This window comes from Odocoileus virginianus, chromosome 5 (assembly GCF_023699985.2).
Source record: "Odocoileus virginianus isolate 20LAN1187 ecotype Illinois chromosome 5, Ovbor_1.2, whole genome shotgun sequence".
Lineage (NCBI taxonomy): Eukaryota > Metazoa > Chordata > Mammalia > Artiodactyla > Cervidae > Odocoileus > Odocoileus virginianus.
Genome location: NC_069678.1, coordinates 6,324,191 through 6,343,821, shown reverse-complemented (window position 1 = coordinate 6,343,821; position 19,631 = coordinate 6,324,191). Strand labels below are relative to the sequence as shown.

Below are 19,631 nucleotides of genomic sequence, written 5' to 3'. Positions count from 1 at the left end.
AATAATTGGATCATGCCTGGTTTTTCCACTTGACTGTGAGCAAATACTCTTGTCTTATTCATATTTTTTTGTCTTCAGTGTCTTGTACATAGCAAAAACTTAGTATGTGTCTGTTGAAAGAATGATGATTAGATGAAAGAACAATAAAAGTAAAGGATGTTACCACTTGGTTACAGATTTGTAACCAGTGTTAAATAGTACTGGAATGAAAGGAAAATGGGCTTAAAATTGCATGGTCACCAGGTTGATTTCTTACCAGTAAGGAAAAACATTGAACAAATGAAAAGCATTGCTGAATGATGTTATCCTTAGGGAATGGTGAAACTCATGTAGAGAAAGATGTCAGGGTGGTAGCTAGTGTTTTCTCACGAAGGACTTTTGTTTTTCATCCTCATCGAATCTTCTCTAGCACCCACAGTTTCTTTTTCTTGCCTCCTTATGCTTTTCAGTAGGTTCAAAACTTCCATGTTAAACAAGAAAATCAAACAAAAACCATCTATTAGGCTTGAAGTTCTATCTCGAAGATCCATGATAGACCCAATCAGAGTCGTTGCACATGATGCATTTTGATTTCCTCAAGACACTGACAGTGTAGCTCATGAAAGCCTTACAGACAGGATGGGGAAAGGTGGATTAAGAGTTATCTGACAAGCAAGTTTAAAGAAAACTGGCTGTAGACTGGACTTAATCTGGAGGCAGGTCTTGGTGACAGGCCAAGAGACTCTCTCCCATTGCCTCACCTTCCTCCCAGCTCCCTCTCCTGGGTTCTATTCTAGCCACACTGGCCTCTTGTCAACTACCAGGACCTTCTGGGCTCTTCTCCACCAGACCTTTCTCATAAGGCCATTGTCTCTGCCTGGGAGTTTCCTCACTTTTACCCTCACCTGGTTGATCCCACTCATCCCTCACCTCACAGGTGACTTTCTTCTCCCCAGCTAGATCAAATCCCTCTGTGGGGGGTGCTCATGGTCCCACAAACTTCTATTTGTAGCTGTCATCATGAATGGAATTTCATTTATATGTGGGCTATCTTGCTTCTTCACTAGACCATAATGTAGTTTTTCTTTTTCCATATCTGATGTTTTTCCCCACTGTATTCCCAGCTTCTATGCAGCTGTTGGCTTAAGTGAACAACTTTATGAATAACAAAGTTAAGGTCCAAGTTAAGCAAATGCAGGTATTTGCATTTGCTTAACTTGCAAGTCTGTGGAAGTCTGCCTGGGGTCCAAAGCTAACAGGAGCCAGCAAATAAACCAGGTGAGGGAATCAGTGCTCAGACCAAGAGAGTTTGCAATTACTTCTTTGGACTAAGGTCTCATTTGTTGGTGTTTCTTTAAAAGTTCCAGATTGGCCTTATCCTTCCTCATAGATAAGAGGATCAGTATGTTGCATTATGAAATTAAGATTCATAAAGAACACAAATGATCAGTGATCAGTCGAGTTATTGAGCGTCTCTTATTAGTCTTATGCTCTAACCTCTAGGGGGAGCTCAAGGCTTCCCCCTCCTCACAAAATGGAAGGGGTGGGGCTCTCAGTGAGAGGAATAATGCAATTATAAGTGGAATTAGACTGAGCAATTGCTATTTTATTCACCCCTTTCCAGTTTGCGCTCATGTTCTTTTCTTTTTTGTCCCTGCTCTGCTTGTCATCAGATGTGCTTGTTTCAATGAGTTCATAAAAGTTCTACAAAGATCAGAGGTGCTCCTATTCAGGTTGCTGGAGTGGGAGACATTATACGGATTTGGGAGCCAATGTATAATTAGAAGTAGAGATCAAGCTTATGCTTGGTGCATTCTTGGTGCCTTTATTCCTTGGGCTGTCATCATAGTGGGAAGCAGCTGGCAGAAGGTATAGCTAACACATCCCTGAGCCAGGCACTGTGATAGGCTCTGAAATTCCATCAAGAGTTAGACACAGCTCCTGCCCACAAAGACTTTAAGTCTCACCATTCAGTAAACCACACGTCTGTGTTTAAGCTAAATAGTCACTGGCAAAAATGGGAGATGGAGAAGTCCTGGTTTAATAATAGTAAGAAAACAGCAAAACAAAACAAAAAAACCCCCAAGCAGTTGTAATTTACCATAAACTCAAAAGGAAAATTTAGAGTGATGTGGCAACTGAAAAAGGTTGTGTAATTTTAGGCGCCATTAATAGACGTATGCCATGTGGATCAAAGGAGTTAATAGTCCCATTGTAATTAGTGCTGGTCAGTCCACATCTGGAGTATTGTGTTTCCTTCTGGACACCACATTTGAAGAGGAACATGGATAAATTAGAGTGTGTCCAGAGAGGGCTGGCCAGGATGGGAAAGGGGCTGAAAACCCTTTCATACAGAGTTGATTGAAGGACCTGGGAATGTTTAGCCTGGGAAATAAAAGACTTAGGTGGGGGACATAATAGCTATTTTCAAAGATTTGTCATATGGAAAAGAGCATGTGCCAATTCTATGTGTTGTTCCAGAGAACACTTCCTAGGGACAATACTTGGGTGAATGGGTATAAATGTTGGGGAAATATTTTTAGTTCAGTATGAGGAGAAACTTTCTAACATCTAGGCTGTCCAATGGTGTAATGAGAATCCTCTTTTCTTAGCACTTGACTTTCTTGTCTGCTTTTCTGCCTCTCCTTCTCAAGGTCAGAACTGGTTTACAGGTTCCTGTTTCTTCTCTAAGAGTCTCAAATCTCTGATCCTTTTTGGTCACTCTAATGGAATGAAGTCCCAGAATTCGCTTCTATGTGAGTGAAACTAGCTCTTGACGACTGACAGTATGCTAAGCGCTCTACAGAGGTGATAATGCTTACTGAAAAGGCACGAGGTAGATAAAATTATCAATTATATATAATTGTCTATTTTAAAAGCAGAGAAATAGCTTGAACAACTTGCTCAAAGTCAAATACCTAATGCTACGGACTGAATGGTGTGCCCACAGGGCTACCCTGGAGGTTTAGTCAGTAAAGAATCTGCCTGCAATGCAGGAAACCTGGGTTTAATCCCTGGGTTGGGAAGATCCCCTGGAGAAGGAAATGGCAACCCACTCCAGTATTCTTGCCTGGGGAATCCCATGGACAGAAAAGCCTGGTGGGCTACAGTCCATGGGGTCAAAAGAGTAGGACATGACTTAGCAACCAAACCACTGCCAACAATAATCAAAATTTAGATGTTCAAGCCCTAACCCACAATGTGACTGTATTCAGAAATGGGGTCTTCAAGGAAGCAATTAAAATTAAATGAGGTCATAAGGGTGGGACCCTTACCCAACAGGATTAGTGTCCTTATGAGAGCTCTTCCTCACTGTCTTTCTCTTTCCCACCATGTGAGGACACAGTGAGAAGGCAGTCATATATAAGCCAGTAAGAGAGCCCTTGGCTGGAACTTTGATCTTGGACTTCCTGGCTTATAGAACTGTGAGAAAATACCTTTCTGTTTTTAAAGCCAATCTATGGTTATTTTGTTATAGCAGTCTGAATTGGCTAATACCCCAGTCAGTGGGAAAGTCAGTATTTGAACCCAGTAATTCTAGTTCCATAGCCTACTCTAACTATCCTGCTATGCTTGCCTCTTCCCTACCAAAAAACAAATTCTTAAAAAATATAAATAAAAGAATTTTGGTGGATTAGGAGTTTGGACCAATGTGGACTATTGGAGCAGGGTTGTTGTTTTTGTGTGGTTTTTTTACGGTGGATAAAGGGCAAAGATAAGCATGTAACTTGTATGCTTGCGACAAGAGCAGAGATGTTCAGTGTGTTCCCCTGGACTTATCATTATTTGCCACTTGAGCTGTGCACAGTGTCTTTGTTAAAAGAAAGTAGTACTTAGATCCACTCCATCACCCAGATGGTCTGCACATGTCACCAGGCTGAGAGCCCTCTTCATTCATGGCACAGTCAGGATTCTGATTTAAACATTGCTGTTCTTTTTGTGACACTCTCCCCTCATTCCACTGGGATCTGGGTATTCCATTTTCATTGCATATTTATTGCTTTACATAGAACAAAGCCTTTTATAATGAATAAGAAAATTGAAATGCCTTTTTCCCTCCTGAAAGCCTCTATGACTCATCCCATACACACAAACCACAACTCAATAAAGCCATGATTAAAGTCTATGTAGAATAAATCTCTGAATGAGTAGAGTTTTGAGTTCTGTTACCACAAGTCATCCAAACCCTTTGATGTATGTTGGGCCCTCTTGCTCATAGACCTCTGTCCCTAGCATCACTTTCCCCAGCCATGAATCTTAAGCCTGTGTGATTTCTCAGTGGATAAGAGTCTTGTTTAACAGGAGGCACATAGGGAGGGCTTCCTGGAACACATGGAGAAAAGTCAGGAAAATGCCCCAAGTGAAAGGTAAATTCAGAAGAAAAGAATCAGCAGCAAACAGATAGCTTTCCCAGCTGTAATCCTTGCCTATACTGAATCCGGAGGCTGCCAGAATAAGTGAGCAAGACTGATTTAGAGGAAATACTGCTCACATTTCCATCTTCTGGCTCTTGTTCTGTGTAGAAAATTGTTGTTTTAAAAAAACCCAACAACAATAACCACAGCTCAAACAATCTCTGAAACAAAATATTTTCCAGATAAATTTATATTTATCACCTAGAGCTACAAATCTCTGGCACTGAATGATGCCAACCAAAGAACTTCCTTGAGTTATATAAATATATGATTTCTGATATATGAACACAACATTCATTTGGTTTTATTGCTTCCATCAAATATTAATTCAGAGACAACTAGGTGGCCATCTGTTCTGATAAACTTTAAGTAGCTTGAATTCTTCACAGTTGCTTCCAGCAAAGAATCTCTTAGGGCAACTGAAAGCCACACTCTTTTGTGTATGTCCATGATATTTTGCTCCAAATAGTGATATTTTTACTTAATGGATAAAAGAGAGATTATAATGGCAGCAGCAACTGTTGTAGATACAGAAGGGAGCTGACTAAATAGAGAAGAAATTGAACTGGTTGTTATTTTTAAATGACATTCTTCAAATATAACAAACCGTAAATAAACTGTATATCACCCTTTAAGGATGGGAGCCAGACGTGGAAGCTCTACATGTGGCCACCAAGGGATCTAGTTTGAGATTTTCAAGTGCTTCAATGACTGCTGATGTGGTTTGGCTATGCAATTCATCTACTTGAAGCTGATGGGTGACAAACTCTGAGATGGAAAAGGGCTACTTGTTTTACACATTTAATTGTGACATTTTTCATTTTTACAGCCATTGCCAATAGTTATATCAAGTGTTATGTAAACTGTCCTGGGTGCAGTAAAAAACAACCCCTCTGGGAAGTTTTAGGACAGTTCACAGTGTCTAAGGCTGATGAAAATGATTTTTCACCCCTCTGTTATCAAGACAAGAAAACTACAGGTCAGAGAGGAGAGGGAGCTAGGTGTTTGCTTGTCACTAACTTTTTTACAACTAGGATGAGCCTGGTGTTGTGTGACTGGTGCCTTTCTTTCTTTCTGTCTCAACACCAAATACACCTCTGAGGCCTGATACTTGCAACCCTGCCTCCACCCCGGGTTTCTCTTTGCAATAAGTTTCTGCCTCCTCGAGACTTGGTTGTAGCTCCCATTGCATTCTTCCCAGCATGATGTAAATTGAGTCTGCCCTTTCTGACTTCTCCCTTCTCAAGGGAGGATAGCAGCACTGACCTTGTGGGACAGCAACTCAGGAGCATAAGACAGAGGTTGAATTCCCAGTGACTGGAGCAGAACCAGCACTGTTGTACCCAAAGCCAATTTGGACTCTGAGAACTAGAGATGAGTCTGGTTAGAGTTCCCAAGGGAGAACTGAGGTCTAGACCAAGGGGAGGCCATGTGTAGTCTATGACCTTGCTATTCAAGTGTGTGGTCCCCAGAGTAGCCTCATGGACAACATCTAGGCACTTGTTAGAAATTCAGGATCTCAGCCTCCTACCCACTACATGTTGAATCAGATCCCCAGGTGACTCAGGTGAACATTAAAGTTTGAGAAACACTTCCCTGAAAAACTCAGGTCAGGATCAGGGTCAAGGGCACGAGGTCAAGGGTTTAGAACTCAGTGAGGATGAGATAGGAGTGAGAGGAAGTCAGGAACAAGAAAGTGGAGGCCAAGGTGAGGGGCGGGGTGATTGCTGCCAATACCAGGGGGTATTTGATGTGCTATGGGTGTGTGGCTGTAGATATATTTGGACTAAGAGTTGAAAGAAAGATCAAACCTCTGTGTCTAGCCTCCAATTCAGACATAGAGTTGGGAGGACAGGGAACCCCACTTATCCTCTGTCGGCTTAGGGCCCAGCATGGCTCCTCATGTCACTGTTCTGCAGTTGGTCTCTGCTCATCCGATTAAGTCCCCTCAGCCTCTCCTGGCAGGTATACAGCTTGGGTGATTAAATGGAGAGTTGCCACAGAGGCTGGAGATACAGAGATTCTGTATCTGGCAGGAGTTTTCTGATAAGATTAAGACATTTTGGTATATTTTGTAGCAAAAATCACCCTGATAAATCAGAAAGGAAGCAGCATCATATCCCTTGAGAATCCAGGCAGTGCCCCCAGAAGACCCAGGCTCCCACTGGGGTGTTGGCCCATCAATGTGCCATTTCTGCAAAGAGGAGAATGAGGTTGCTGGTTCTTGCTATTACTGTTGAAAAGTTCCTGCCTAGATGCCAAATCTGGAGCCTCGTTGCATACCTGGGAATTGTTATTGCCAGCCTCTGCAGAGCCTTTGGAATGAGCTCGGCTTGCAGCAGCCTTCTCCTGGCAAGAGTTAATGCTAAGGTGCAGCTGAAGGAATGTGAAGGCTGGAAAGCCAGCTTGGGGGATTGCTATTGCAATCAGAAGACGGCCCAAGTCCGAGTTCCAAAGTCCTTTGAAGGGATGCCAGCTCGGACACATGTTTCCAATTATCATATGCAATCTCGAGACAGTGTGCAAGTTGCACTTTCATTATGTCAAAGTGAAAGGAATGGTGAGGGTGAGATAAAGGGGGAGAGGCCGCCAGGCTGGAGACTGCACTTAGCCGTGGCACCGAGTGTCAGCCAGGGCGTCGAAGCTGGCCTCCCACCCAAGTCCACCCCTGGAGCCAGGGGAGCACAGTGCCCACTCTGAGGGCCCCTCTTCTTCCTATTTACTTTGAGCTTCAAGGAAACCAGCTGATAAGGCTGGAGCAAGTCCCATATTCAGAAGCTATTTGACTAGACCTTCGACATTTGATTGACTACAAAGACTGGGTGGACCGCATACAGGGACCTTGCGTTCACCAGTAGGATTTCACACTCTTATTATCTGAGTTTGCTCATGGTCTGTGTTTACAGGTGAAGCTGGTTTCTTTGCCAGTTTGTACTGGGTTGGCCAATAAGTTCGAGTTTTTCTGTAAGATGAGATGGAAAACCCAAATGAATTTATTGGCTGATCCAGTGATTCAGACCGAGGTGAGAGAACAGGGGCATCTGTTCTCTCTCTGTCATCCAGAGCTGGGCAACCTTGTATTTGGGTTTTACTTTGTTTCTGAATCTGGAAGAAGTCCCAGCACAGACGATAATTTCACTCAACATTTTCTAAACACAGTTCATAAACTGTTTCCTTCAGGAAGTCTTCCTGGGTTTACTATTTCCATCTGATTGCTTCTTATCACTATGGCCATAATTCAGAATCACTGTGGCATCATTGCAGTGATTTGTCTGTTGTTCTGTGATTTTAAGTCAGTGTGTGGGTGCGTATAAGCGTGGAATGTACACTTCCTGGCTGCTTCATAGCTCGCAGGGACTCTCTTTGTGAGTGTATCTGTGTGTGCTCCTTCCCGTCTGACGCTTTGCAGCCTCATGGACTGTAGACCACCAGGCTCCTCTGTCCATGGAATTTTCCAGGCAAGAGTATTGGAGCAGGTTGCCATTTCCTACTCTTGGGGATCTTCCCAACCCCGGGATCAAACCTTGGACTCTTACATCTCCTGCATTGGCAGGTGGATTCTTTACCACTAGCGCCATCTGGGAAGCCCCCAGTGTATCTGTATATTGTGTCTTTAAGTGTGCATCTAGGAATATATAGATGTATGTATCTTTACATATGGTTTATACATAATAATTTACTATGTGCCAAGCACTGGACTAAGCGTCTTTCAACTCAACAAAGTGCTACTGTCATCATCCATATTTTCCATATAAGAAAACTGATGTGCAGAGAATAAAGGTAATAATAATAAAGGTAACTTGTCCGATATCACTTGGCCCAGCTAGTGGAGAGGCCAAGGTTTAACTGTGGTAGTCTGATCATGCTCTTCATTAGACACCAACCTCGGAAAGCTGCTTGGATGATTCCCAGGCACTGGCTTCTGGAATGACCTTCAGTTCAGACCATTAACCCATTTTCTGCTGATACAGTGCGGACACAGAGAGGGTGGAGATGGTGGTGGTGGTGATGGTGTTGGAGAAAAAGATGGGCATTAACTTCTGTCTTAATTACCTTTAGACACTGGTGGAGTGCCTGCCACATGCGAGTTTGGGCCAGGTGCTGAGGGGACACAGATGGAGCACTTCCTTCATTTTAAGAAACAGCCCTGGGTTGGAGGGATTCTCCTCAGGCAACTGCTGCAGGAGGATCTTCCCAACTTCATCTTGGACCCAAGGTCCCTGAATCATTTCCACAAACCCAGGTGAACTTTGAGAAGGTCAGAGCTTTCCAGTTGCAGACCCAAGTGAATTGGAGCAAAACAGAGCCCACGTGCTTGACACGTGGAAACTCTTAAAGCCAGTGGTTTATAAACTTGCCAAGGGATGGGGAAGTAAACACATCCCAGATAGCCAAGGAGCAGTTCTCTGGCAGGGATGCATAAAACAGAAAGCACAGCCTTCTGGTGTTCTCCTTAAGGTGGTCTTGGTTTTAGAGCTCATAGACTTGCTCGGAGCTGGTTGGAATGAACTACTAAATGCGGTGCTCATGTAGAACAAGCTCTTAGTAAATGCTGATGATCACTATCAGCATTGCTTGTCACAAAAGGGACCTGTGATACATCCTGCAGAGCTGTCTGTTCATGAACCTCCTTTGCCTTGTTGAAAGCTGTCCACTCCATTCTAACAAACTTTTAGAGTTTCTCTACCAATTCTACTTTTCAACACTAAAATTTATTATACACTTCTTAGGCACACACACACACACACACACACACACACACACACTCAGTTGTGTCCAATTCTTTGCAACCATATGGACAGTAGCCCGACAGGCTCCTCTGTCCATGGGATTTTTCCGGCAAGAATACTGGAGTGGTTTTCCATTTCCTCCTCCATGGGATCTTCCTGACCCAGGGGTTGAACCCAAGTCTCCTTCATTGCAGGTAGATTCTTTACCACTGAGCTACCAGGGAAGTATTGTTATCCCCATTTCACAGATGAAAAGTTGAAACTCAGAGAAACAAGTGAAACAAGTGAAACAAGCTGCCTAGGGTCACATAGCCTATGCAAAAGTAACTTGCTTGTCTGATTCCAAAGCCCATGCTCTTAACTGTGACACTAGAACCTCCAGAATCTAGGTGGCCTCTCTGAGCCCAGATTCAAGAAGAATCTGAGCTGAAGAACTGCTGTTTTTGCTCTTACCCTTTGGAGCCTGGCTGTGCTGCGCCTGTATTCCACGATGTCCACTAGCCAGATTCCCTTCACCCGATCTATGTATCCGACAACAAACAGATATCTACCGAGTGCCAGCATTATTGTCACTCTCCTACAATTAACACAGAAGTTATTAAGTTTAGAACAAATTACTTTGCCTTGCACTTGTACAGAACATGACTGTTTACTTTCAAATACTTGGTTTGGCTTCATGCTCACAACTCTGGGATATAGGAATGATTATTTTCATTTCACAGCTGCAGGAACTGAGGTCAAAGAGGAGCTTGCCAAAGTTGCACAGATAGGAATGGGGGAGCTGGGCCTAGAAGCTAGCTCTGCCGACACCAAGCCCAGTGTTCTGACCATCACACTGGCTGCTTCCTCAGCACCAGGGCACTGGGGTGCCCACAGCTCCAGTCAGGCCTGTGAAAGAAAGACCGAGCTTACCACTGAGGGGAACCCTGTGGTCTCGATTGCCCACACTTCTGCTCTGGTCTGCTGAACATCTGAGTCCCTGTTGTAAGTTTTCTGTTAGCAGGGAACGCAGATCCAGGGAAGGCTGGTGCTGTGCTTGAGGGAGGGGGAAGTCACGGGGACAGATTTGAAATATAAACTAAAATCGGCTACCACGTCCCTGTTGTCTCCCAGAACTGGGAATTTTGGCTCAAGCTGAGGCGAGCACGAGCCTCACCAGCAGGGCTGGGCCATGTCAGCCTGTGGGCAAGCCAGGCTCTTGCACTCATTTTGGGGGCAGATGTGCTGGAGGGGAGAGGGATCTGGGCTTTTGTGGACCCCACTTAAGAAGCCCTCAGTGAGGCAAGTGAAGGGGAAGTTTGCAGGATTTGCAGATGCTGCGCTTGGGCAGAATGTAGTGGACAGTTTTGAGCTGTTTTTTCAACATATTCAAGTGTCTGGGGCTCTGGTGACCCAGCAAGCCCCTGGGGGTCAGCCTGGGTGGGTCTGGAAGCCAGAGCTCCCCGCTGTGTAGTTGTTGAGGGCGGGGGGCGGGTACAAACTATAGAAGCCACCAGGCTCTGGGTTGTTTTTGGACCTTTCTGAGTCTTTTCAGCCAAACTCATATCCCCTCTTATTGTGTGAAAACTTTGGCTCCCACGCTGGGACTCCAGAACTCAGCCTAGAGCAAATGTTGCCTTTGGGGGAGGCCGCAGTGTTAGTGGAGAGGGGACACCTTCTCTTACCCGGCTGCCAGCCTCCGTCTTTCCTCAGGGTTGGAGGCTGCCTTCCCTCCAGGCAGGCAGTGGGGTCCCAGTCACCCCCAGGGTCCTGCAGGGCTGCTGGTGGCTCTCCAGACTCTCCACAAGGTGCGGCTGCTCACAAACATAGCCTTGCTTCCCTGTGGAAGCTTCCTGAATGCCTCCCTTTCTCCCCACATTCAGGACCCAGGAGGCCTGTCTGGCCCTCAGAGGAAGGATGTCACACCCGCCCCCACCACCACCCCGAACTGTTTGTAGGAGGGGCTAGAAAGGCCAAGGCCACTGGCTTTGGAGCCCAGGAAAAAGCCACAGTCATAGGTCAGCGGGAGGGCTGCCTCCCTGCAGCCTTTATCTGAGCAAGTATCTCAGCACAGAATGTTCTGGTTGGTGTTTCTTGTACATAAATCTTTATTCCAATTGCAGTAGCTTTGATAGGAAAAATAGGGCCCATTTCATTATGCTTTCACCCTAATCAAATGTCTCTCATGCCAAAGCTCCCTATGTTTCTAATTTGCCCTGTTTGGATTGGGTTGAGGATGGTGGGCGGGCAGGGAACAAGGAGAGTTACAGATAAATGGATACCTCCATTTACTTTCTTTTTTTTTTTAATCAGAGGGGCAGTTTGGGTCTGTTACAAAAACTAGATCGGCATTTTACCCTGGGGGAAAGGGGAAGGGTAGAAAAGCAAAATTTTCAACCCTATGTAAGTGCTCTGTCTAAGCGAAAAAATTTTGTGCCTTTGGGGAAAAAACAAAACACAAAACAGACAAAAATGTTGCAGGGGAAAGTGGCAACTTGAGGATGGACAGAGCCCTGCTGTAGACTGTACCTGGAGTCCCTGTCATCTCCAACTATCTCTAAGACTCTCCTGATACAAAGTGTGGATGAGCACACCCCCAGCTTAAACACACACACACACACACACACATCCAAAAAACCAAAACAACGCAGGAAACTACCCAGGGTGTTGGATTTCTTAGAGGCCCAGGGAGCCTGATGCTGGTGAAGACACAGCTTCCTCCTCTGCTTGTGCCCCCATCATCAGACCCCTTGACCCCGTCTTTCTCTTGTCCAGTGTCCTCTGTCAGGGAGGAGTAGAGTCCTTGCTCCTTCTGGCTTGGCCCACCCCTCCTCCGCCCCTCACCCCGTGGTTTGTATTGGTTTTCACTCATCTTTGTCATCTTCTCTGCAGGTCCCATGACCCCATCCACCTTTGGTCACTTGTGGAAGTCACCCAGGTAGGAATTAAAAAGTTCTTTTTGGTCTGGTCTCTGGCTCCTGTGATTCTGGACTGATGCGGGGGCCACTGGAACTTGCTGTGGGGCCGTGAATGGGTGGCAGGAGTGTTAGAGGTTATCATATTTTCTGGGGGAATGGAGTCTTTCTGCAGGAAGCCACCGGGGGATAAATTGAGAGCCAGCCATTAGAACTAAAGCAATCTTAACATGTAATCAGATCTACCGTGACAGGCCTCCTGAGATTATTTTGTTACAACTCTTTGAGAGAGTTTTTCAGCAAAAAAAAAAAAAAAAAAAAGATCTTCCTCTCCAAAAAAGGAGCCTGCCTCATTAGTCTTTGGTGCAAATCTCCTCCTATCCATCTAGTGAGTCCTTCCAGGACCCAGCCTGGGCCCCTCTGAGGTGGGAGGTAGCTCTGTGCCCGGCAGAGATCTGCCTTCTGATGAGGCTCCATGAATTTCCCCAAATGAAGCAATCAAGGCTCAAGAATCTGGGCTGTGGGGCAGGTAATCCAAGGATTAGGTATCTCTGGCTCTGGAATGCAGAACAAAGTTGCAATCCAACAGACGTCCCTTCCTAATCATGCTCGGCTTAGGCTAATATCTGAACCCAGTTAGCTTTCCCTGAAGTGGCATGGCTGGCTGGGAGTGACGGGTGGGTGAGGGTTACAGATGTGTCTGAGAGAAAGAGGACGGTGTCCCAGGTGGTGCAGCAGTAAAGATCTGCCTGTGATGGAGGAGATACAGGAGACGGGGTTTCAATTCCTGGGTGGGGAAGATCCCCTCGAGGAGGGCATAGCAACTCACTCCAGTATTCTTGCCTGGGAAATCCCATGGAGAGAGGAGCCTAGTGGGCTACAAAGAGTCACAAAGAGTCAGACACGACTGAGCACACACACTGAGAGAGAGCCAGGGGGTACCATGGACCCTCTTCCCTGCAGCCTCCGAACCACGACTTGTGGGTGGTCACCCTGGGCAGAATGACTGGAGGTCCAGCACACAAGCTGCTTCCAAAAATTTAATAAATAATGATTTCTTAAAACTGTATAAACTATAAATTACCATGCAGTCCTTATAATTTAAAATAATTTACAGGTTGAGGTAGGGAGGGGCGCAGGAGAGTGTAGAAGGGAGCAGGGAAGGGTTGGGGGCTGCTGCAGATCAGGCTCTCCGCCCAGCCTTCCTGCTGAGCACGCACACGCAGGCCGTGTCGATCCGGATGAACCGCCAGGCGGCCTGCTTGTCGTCCATGGTCAGCGCCTTGACGAAGGTGTGGGTCGTGGTACAATACGAGTTCCAGTGCTTCGAGTCGATGCCTCGGCACCCGCCGTCCACGGGGTTGGGTTCCCGGCACTTGGTCTCAAAAAAGTACTGTTTGAATACACTGTTGTTGATGTTCACCTCTCCCAGCACCATCACCTCCTTGCCTTTGATGTCCGTGGCGGTTGTCTTGTCCCCCACCCACACGCTGACGCTGTCGCACACCGAGAACTCCCCCCGGTGAAAGACGGGGTGGGATGACGACCGCTTGCTCCTGTGAGTCCTGTTGAAGGAGGCGGCCCCGCCCGCCTCCAAGTCCAGATCCTGAGTGTCTGCGGCCACAGGCGGGGGTTGCGTGCTGAACAGTACGCGAGGGGAACGCAGTCGCCGCTTCTTAAAAAGCTTGGGGTCCACAGTGATGTTGTGGGTCTGCCCTGCCACCCTGGCGGCTATCGGCCCAGCCGGGGCGCTGTGGGCTCTGCGGAGGACTGTGTCAAGGGAATGCTGAAGTTTAATCCAGTGGGCTTGAGGGATGGCGTGTCCAGCTGGGACATTGCTCTCCGTGTGCGGTGCTGCCTGTATGCCGATCAAAAGAGCTGTGATCAGAGTGTAGAACAACATGGACATTACGCTATGCACCTGGAATGAAACAGAAATGAGGATTATTCCACGGGGCGCTGAGTGTTGGATGAGGGTGGTTTCTGGGTCCCTCAGAGTTGACCTTCCAAGAGGATGACAAGGAGGCTTCCCCTGGTAGTTAAGCGCAAGGTGACCCTGGAATTTCAAACTGGGACCCTTCTGAGAGTGAAAGGTGACACTATAACTAGGATCCTGTTACACCAGGATGACAGGCTTAAACAGGGCTGGCTCAGATAACCTGGGTGTCTGGGTACCTCATCTAAAAGGGGTGGGCTTTTCCAGGAAGGTATGGACAGAGTCCCAGAAATTCTGCCTAGTGATGTGGTATGAACTTGGTGGTGTTGCTTAAAGAATCGTTTGAGTTCTCCATCTGCCAGTGAGGCAGTCACCATGGGCAGGTGGTGTGTGTGCAGCAGAATGGCTTGGGGAGGGTGAGTCTGACACCTCTCCCAGCGCTGTGCCCTGCCCAATGGTTTGAATCCCCTGGGAAGGCAGTGGGAAGGGCTGCTGGGGATTTGTCTTGAAGTCTCAGCCTTGAACCCACCCTCTGCAGGCAGGAGCACCAGGTCAGCTCTGAGATTTGATGATTGAAAATCCACAAACATACCAATCCATGTCTGGCAAAAAAAAAAAAAATGTATACAGCTCTGGGACGTCTGAGCCAGTCTGGCTATTCAGCCATCGGTGCATGCCTGTAGACATGATATTGATAATGTTTTCTCTTTTCGTGAGTGATGTTTTTCAGCTTTTCAAATGCATTCACTTCACGTTTATTGTTAGCTTGTGACTTAGGTTAGGATTTATCATGTCCCTTTCATATGCAAGGAAAGTGATCCACAGAAATGAACTAACAGGCTGACAGTTACAAAAACTGGACCAGAAATAGAATCCAAACCTGACCTCTTACTAAGCCAGTCTACCCTTCCATCCTTCCTTCCTCCTCTACTTTCTCTTTCATTCTTAAGTGTGTCTTTTCAAAAATTATTTAATCTTAAGTGAGAATAGACCAAATAGCGTAAATCATCTGTCCCCACTAGCGGTACAGGCCCCTCTTGAGCTCATGCCAGATGGGACCCTGCACTTAACTGTACAGACTTGCCTACCACTAACCACCCCCAGGGCAACCTGCTGTGAAACTAGCTCTGTTCTTGAGCTCACATTTGGTGAGCTCCTACACACACTTGCAGATGTGTATCAGATGTCACCTCCTCTGGGAAGCTTCCCCAGATCTTCCTGGTAGGGTTAGAGGCACCCCCTAGACAGGGTGTTAAACTTCCAATGCAGTCCCTCCCCATCTCTCTCCCCCAGGTCATTCTGCTCTCTGCCCACTCTTCCAGCCTGGTATGAGTACCATCTCTTCCAGCCTGGTATGAGTACCATCTCTTCCTTGAGACCTTCTCAGATCACCCAACCAATAGCCATCTCTCCCCATTCTCAACTTCAGAAGTGTGTGTCTTCTTTTCTATTAAATCAGTGTTATGAAAAGAACTCTGCACTGGATCTAGGGATAGGAAAACTCATTTGGATTCCTAGTCCTGCTACTTGTTAGCAGAAGAAAGCCACTTAATCTTTTCTGAGCTCAGATTTCCTCAGTGATAAAAAGCAGGCAATAAACACTATTTCAGGGCTTTTCTGGTGGCTCAGGGGTAAAGAATCCACCCGCAGTGCAGGAGACATGGGTCCACGGGTTTGATCTCTGGGTCAAGAAGATCCCCAGGAGGAGGAAATGGCAACCCACTCCAGTATTCTTGCCTGGAAAAATTCCACGGACAGAGGAGCCTGACGGGCTACAGTCCATGGGGTCGCAAAGAGTTGGACACGACTTACCAACTAAACCACTACAAACACTATTTCACAGGGCTGTTGTTAGGATTAAATAAGTGCTCATAAACCTATTTAATTCTGAGTCATTCCAATGTCCTGTGATCAAGACTTTGTTTTCTTCAGTTATATTGTTGCTAATTCATTCTTGGAGCACACTTCATCCACATCTTTTCATAGCACATAGTTTTACTTCTGTCAGGCTTCTTTTCAAGCCTAATGATTTGAGACTATCCCCCCACTAGTTGTGTGCAAGGTCCTGGAGGGCAGAGCCTGTCTCATCCACCTGCATGGCTAGTGGATGAGATTTAATAGATATACTTTTTTGATGTCATGAGAGGCATTGAAAATGAGAAAAATACAATCACAGGGTGTTCCTGCTGGGGGGCTCCCCATCTGTTCTCTGTAATTGATTATTGTTAAACTAATTTTCAACTGTGTAAGTCTTAGAAAAATGATATAAATGTATGTGATTGTCCGGGGTGGGGGTGGGGGCGGTGATTGTCTGTTCATGATCGTCTCTGGCTGCTGACCAATTTTGTAGCATTTCAGCAAATTCATTTCAGTGTTCTTAAGTGTATAAATTTACATGTCTGTTCTTTGAATTCTCCTTGGAATTGGTCATAACATCTTACTGGTTCTCCCACCAGTTAATTTAATTGAATAAACGTTGATACTTGTTTATGAAAAAATAAACAATAATATGTTTTTTCTACCCCTTTTTGCTCTAGTGGTTTATGCTTAACCCTATTACCTCTCCTTGTGTTGTGAATCATGGTTTACTTGTCTGTTTCCCTCAGAGCACTTTGGAAGTGGTGCCATCTGCGTTTACTGTGGCCACGCGCAGTGCCTGGCATGTAGAAGGTCCTCAAACTCTACAAGGAGAGTGAGTGAGAGAGTGAATGGGGATGTCCGCAGCAGCTCACCATCTGCCTTCTTTCCACCATGACGCCTGTTTTCTTTTGGATGATGTGCATATGACCACATGTTGCATTCCTAATCTGTTTTAAAGCAATGCATTCTTCTTCTCGGTAATGTGCTTCTCTTCAGCTGCTAGACAGCTCTTTGGTGAGATACCAAGAATAAAACCACCAAATTCTTTTCTCTTCGGTTACTTCAAAAAATGTTTGTGTTTTCTCCAATTCTCCAGCCAGCCATGCAGAGGAGGTAGTGACACATCTGGCTTTTTGACCGTCACTGGTTCTGCAGGCTAGTGGTCTTACAGATAAATATCCAGCTGATTAGTCAGTTAGCTGCTAATTCAAGCCTTTGGCTTTTGCTCCCTTTCTTGTTTTATTTCTTTCTGCTTCTCAGAAACATTATCTCTCATCAGGTAGATGAAGGGAGAAGAAATGAAATGGAAATTTATCCCTTTATATCCATATTAGTAACAGTTAAGAGATGGGAAATGAAAAGACTACAATGTAGTCATCAAATGTATTTGATGATAATAAGGGACATACCACTATTTCCCATTACCAGAGGCTCCCACCTCATTATACAGTCTCCCCTTTGCTGAGCTCATCCTATTCTACAGTCAACTGAGATATCTGTGCAGTTGATGCCCATGCCAGGATCTCTGGTCTAATTCCTCCCTTTAAAGCCAGTTCTGAACTTCCAGTTTCGTGATAGGCAATTCCCCATGGGTGTCGACGTTTTAAAACCAAGCTGTCCAAAACAAGAACCTTCATTCTCATAGTCCCCACTAGGACCACCATCCTCTCCTTTCTCCTCTTTACTCAAAAGCAGCTGCCCCATTTTGGGCCACTTGATGATTTATGAAAGTAGTTTCACAGCTACTATCTCTTGTGAGCCTCTCTCCCCATCCTCCTAACCACGTTTCTCTGCATCTCTGTTTTCTATTCCTGGAACCACCATTTGCTTCGTTTGCCAGCTCCAAGCCTCAGCTCCTCACTGGACTCTGCTTTTTCCTCTCTGCCTTTCACCCAGCCCGTCTTGTCTGTTTCAGTGTCATCTTTTGAAACTGAGCTTTTGGTCCTCCCCTCTATGTTTCTGGTTCAGGTCACGCAACAGTCTCCCAACGTATGCCCTGGTTGCCTACCATCCCTGGTTGCTCCATGTAACTTCCTAAAGCACTACTCTGATCACATCACCATGCTCAGAAGATCCAGACGTGAGCAGTTGTCTAGCGAGCCACTAGGACTGCTCAGCCTGGCAGATAGACCCTGCCTTCCATCTACTCCCTCCACATAGTTTGCATTCCTGGCAAACATCTCCTCACAGGATGTGCTGGCTCGGTGCTTCCCCTCCGCTGCCCTCAGTTCAGACTCTTCTGTGCCAGGCATGCTCCCCTTTACCCCTCCCCACACCAATCAGTGCCTTTTCTGCTCCCCACCTCTGCTGGTCAGAGTCCTTCCTGCTGGCTCTGAGTCAATTTAAATGCCACATCCATTGGGGAGATTTTCCTATTTTCATAGGGACCAACTCTCTTCCTCCTCCATAAAGGAGAAGCATTTCCTTAAAATTCTCTTATAGCATTGTATTCTACTCTTATCCTCCCTCCTAAAGGGCAAAATCCCTAGAGGCAGAAATGCATCCCGTTCATCTTTTCCTGTGCAGGTGACCTAACCCTCACAAGGAGCTCCACCTCTTAAGAGTCTGAGTGTGAACAAGTCTCTTCCTTCTGTGTCCCTTCATTTCTCCATCTGTTTATAATATCTTTCAACTCTGACCCTCTGAGTGTAAGCAATTATAAAGCTTTCTGCTCTGCCTAGAATGCTGCTTGTTCTACTCAACTGACTACACAGAGTTCTTAAAGTCTAATGCTGCTCCTCAATACACTGTCAAGGTAACCCGTGGTTGTGGTGGTTTGTATTTGGTAAGTCATGTCCGACTCTTCTGCGACCCCATGGACTGAATCCTGCCAGGCTCCTGTGTCCATAAGATTTCCCAGGCAAGAATAATGGAGTGGGCTGGACATTTCCTTCTATAGGGTATCTTCCCCACCCAGGGATCGAACTGCACCTTCTGCATTGGAAGGCGGATTCTTGACCATTCGGCCACCTGGGAAGCCCCTAACCTGTCCTCACTGAGGGTATTTGAACACAATGAAGATTTGCATCATGAAGAGACTGTGTCATTGTTTCATTAAGATTTTAAAATGTTGCAAATATATCTCTCATTTGGGCCTTAGAGCAAAAGGATTTTTTTTTTCTAAACTGACTTACTCATAATAGTATGCCCCTATAATCTTCTTTAAAAAAAAAAATCTTTTGTTTAAAAAATAATGAGTAGATAAGAAAGAAAAGAAAAAATTAGTACATATTTTATTCTAGTGATTTAAAGTACAAGGCGCAGTTCACAAAAGAATATTCTCTCCTTGGTTGATGTGAACCAGGGAGGAGTTTTATTTATTTATTTTTGAAAACAACCTTTGAAGCCTTACTTCTGAAATGGTGACAGTCCTCACTGGGGTTTCACTTAGCAGAGACCTGTGAGTAGAATGATTACCTGGGGAAGATGCAATTAGGGGCTTGCAGGATGGAACATGTTCTGTTTAATGTGTGAATTTCTGTGTTTGTCCTGCTCCCACGAGAATGGAAGATAAATGACTAAGAGTGCGGGGACCCACCGGGGGCCTTCTTCCATCTATTCAGGGGCCACCCAGCTTCCTTGCCCTCTCCTGGGCTGGAGGTACATTCTGTGGTTTTCCAGTCATTCACACACTCCAGTAATAAGAGAAATTTCCTGCACCAGGTGAATGATTTCACATAGGTGTTCTCACCTGAATAGGTGGTGAAGCGGCTGGGCAGAGCTAAGTAACTGGTCCATCTCTGTGGCCGGGACGGCCAATGGCTCTGGAAAGCCTGGTAAGCGTGCCTTTGGACGTGCCTCGTAAGGAGTGAGGGAA

At 45.8% G+C, this 19,631-nt stretch overlaps 1 protein-coding gene across 4 annotated transcripts in view; it reads right to left on the bottom strand.

Moving 5' to 3' along the window:
- Positions 1 to 13,045: 13,045 nt before the first annotated feature.
- The window catches only part of NGF (nerve growth factor), a 55,295-nt gene continuing 48,709 nt past the window's right edge, over positions 13,046 to 19,631 (bottom strand). For 3 of the 4 annotated variants that reach the window (XM_020873848.2, XM_020873858.2, XM_070467254.1), the window contains exon 3: positions 13,046 to 13,939. In XM_020873848.2, coding sequence (XP_020729507.1) covers positions 13,202 to 13,927 — 726 coding nt within the window. In that variant the 5' untranslated portion in view covers positions 13,928 to 13,939 and the 3' untranslated portion in view covers positions 13,046 to 13,201. The remainder of the gene's footprint in view (positions 13,940 to 19,631) is intronic. The other variant, XM_070467255.1, reaches the window with a different exon arrangement.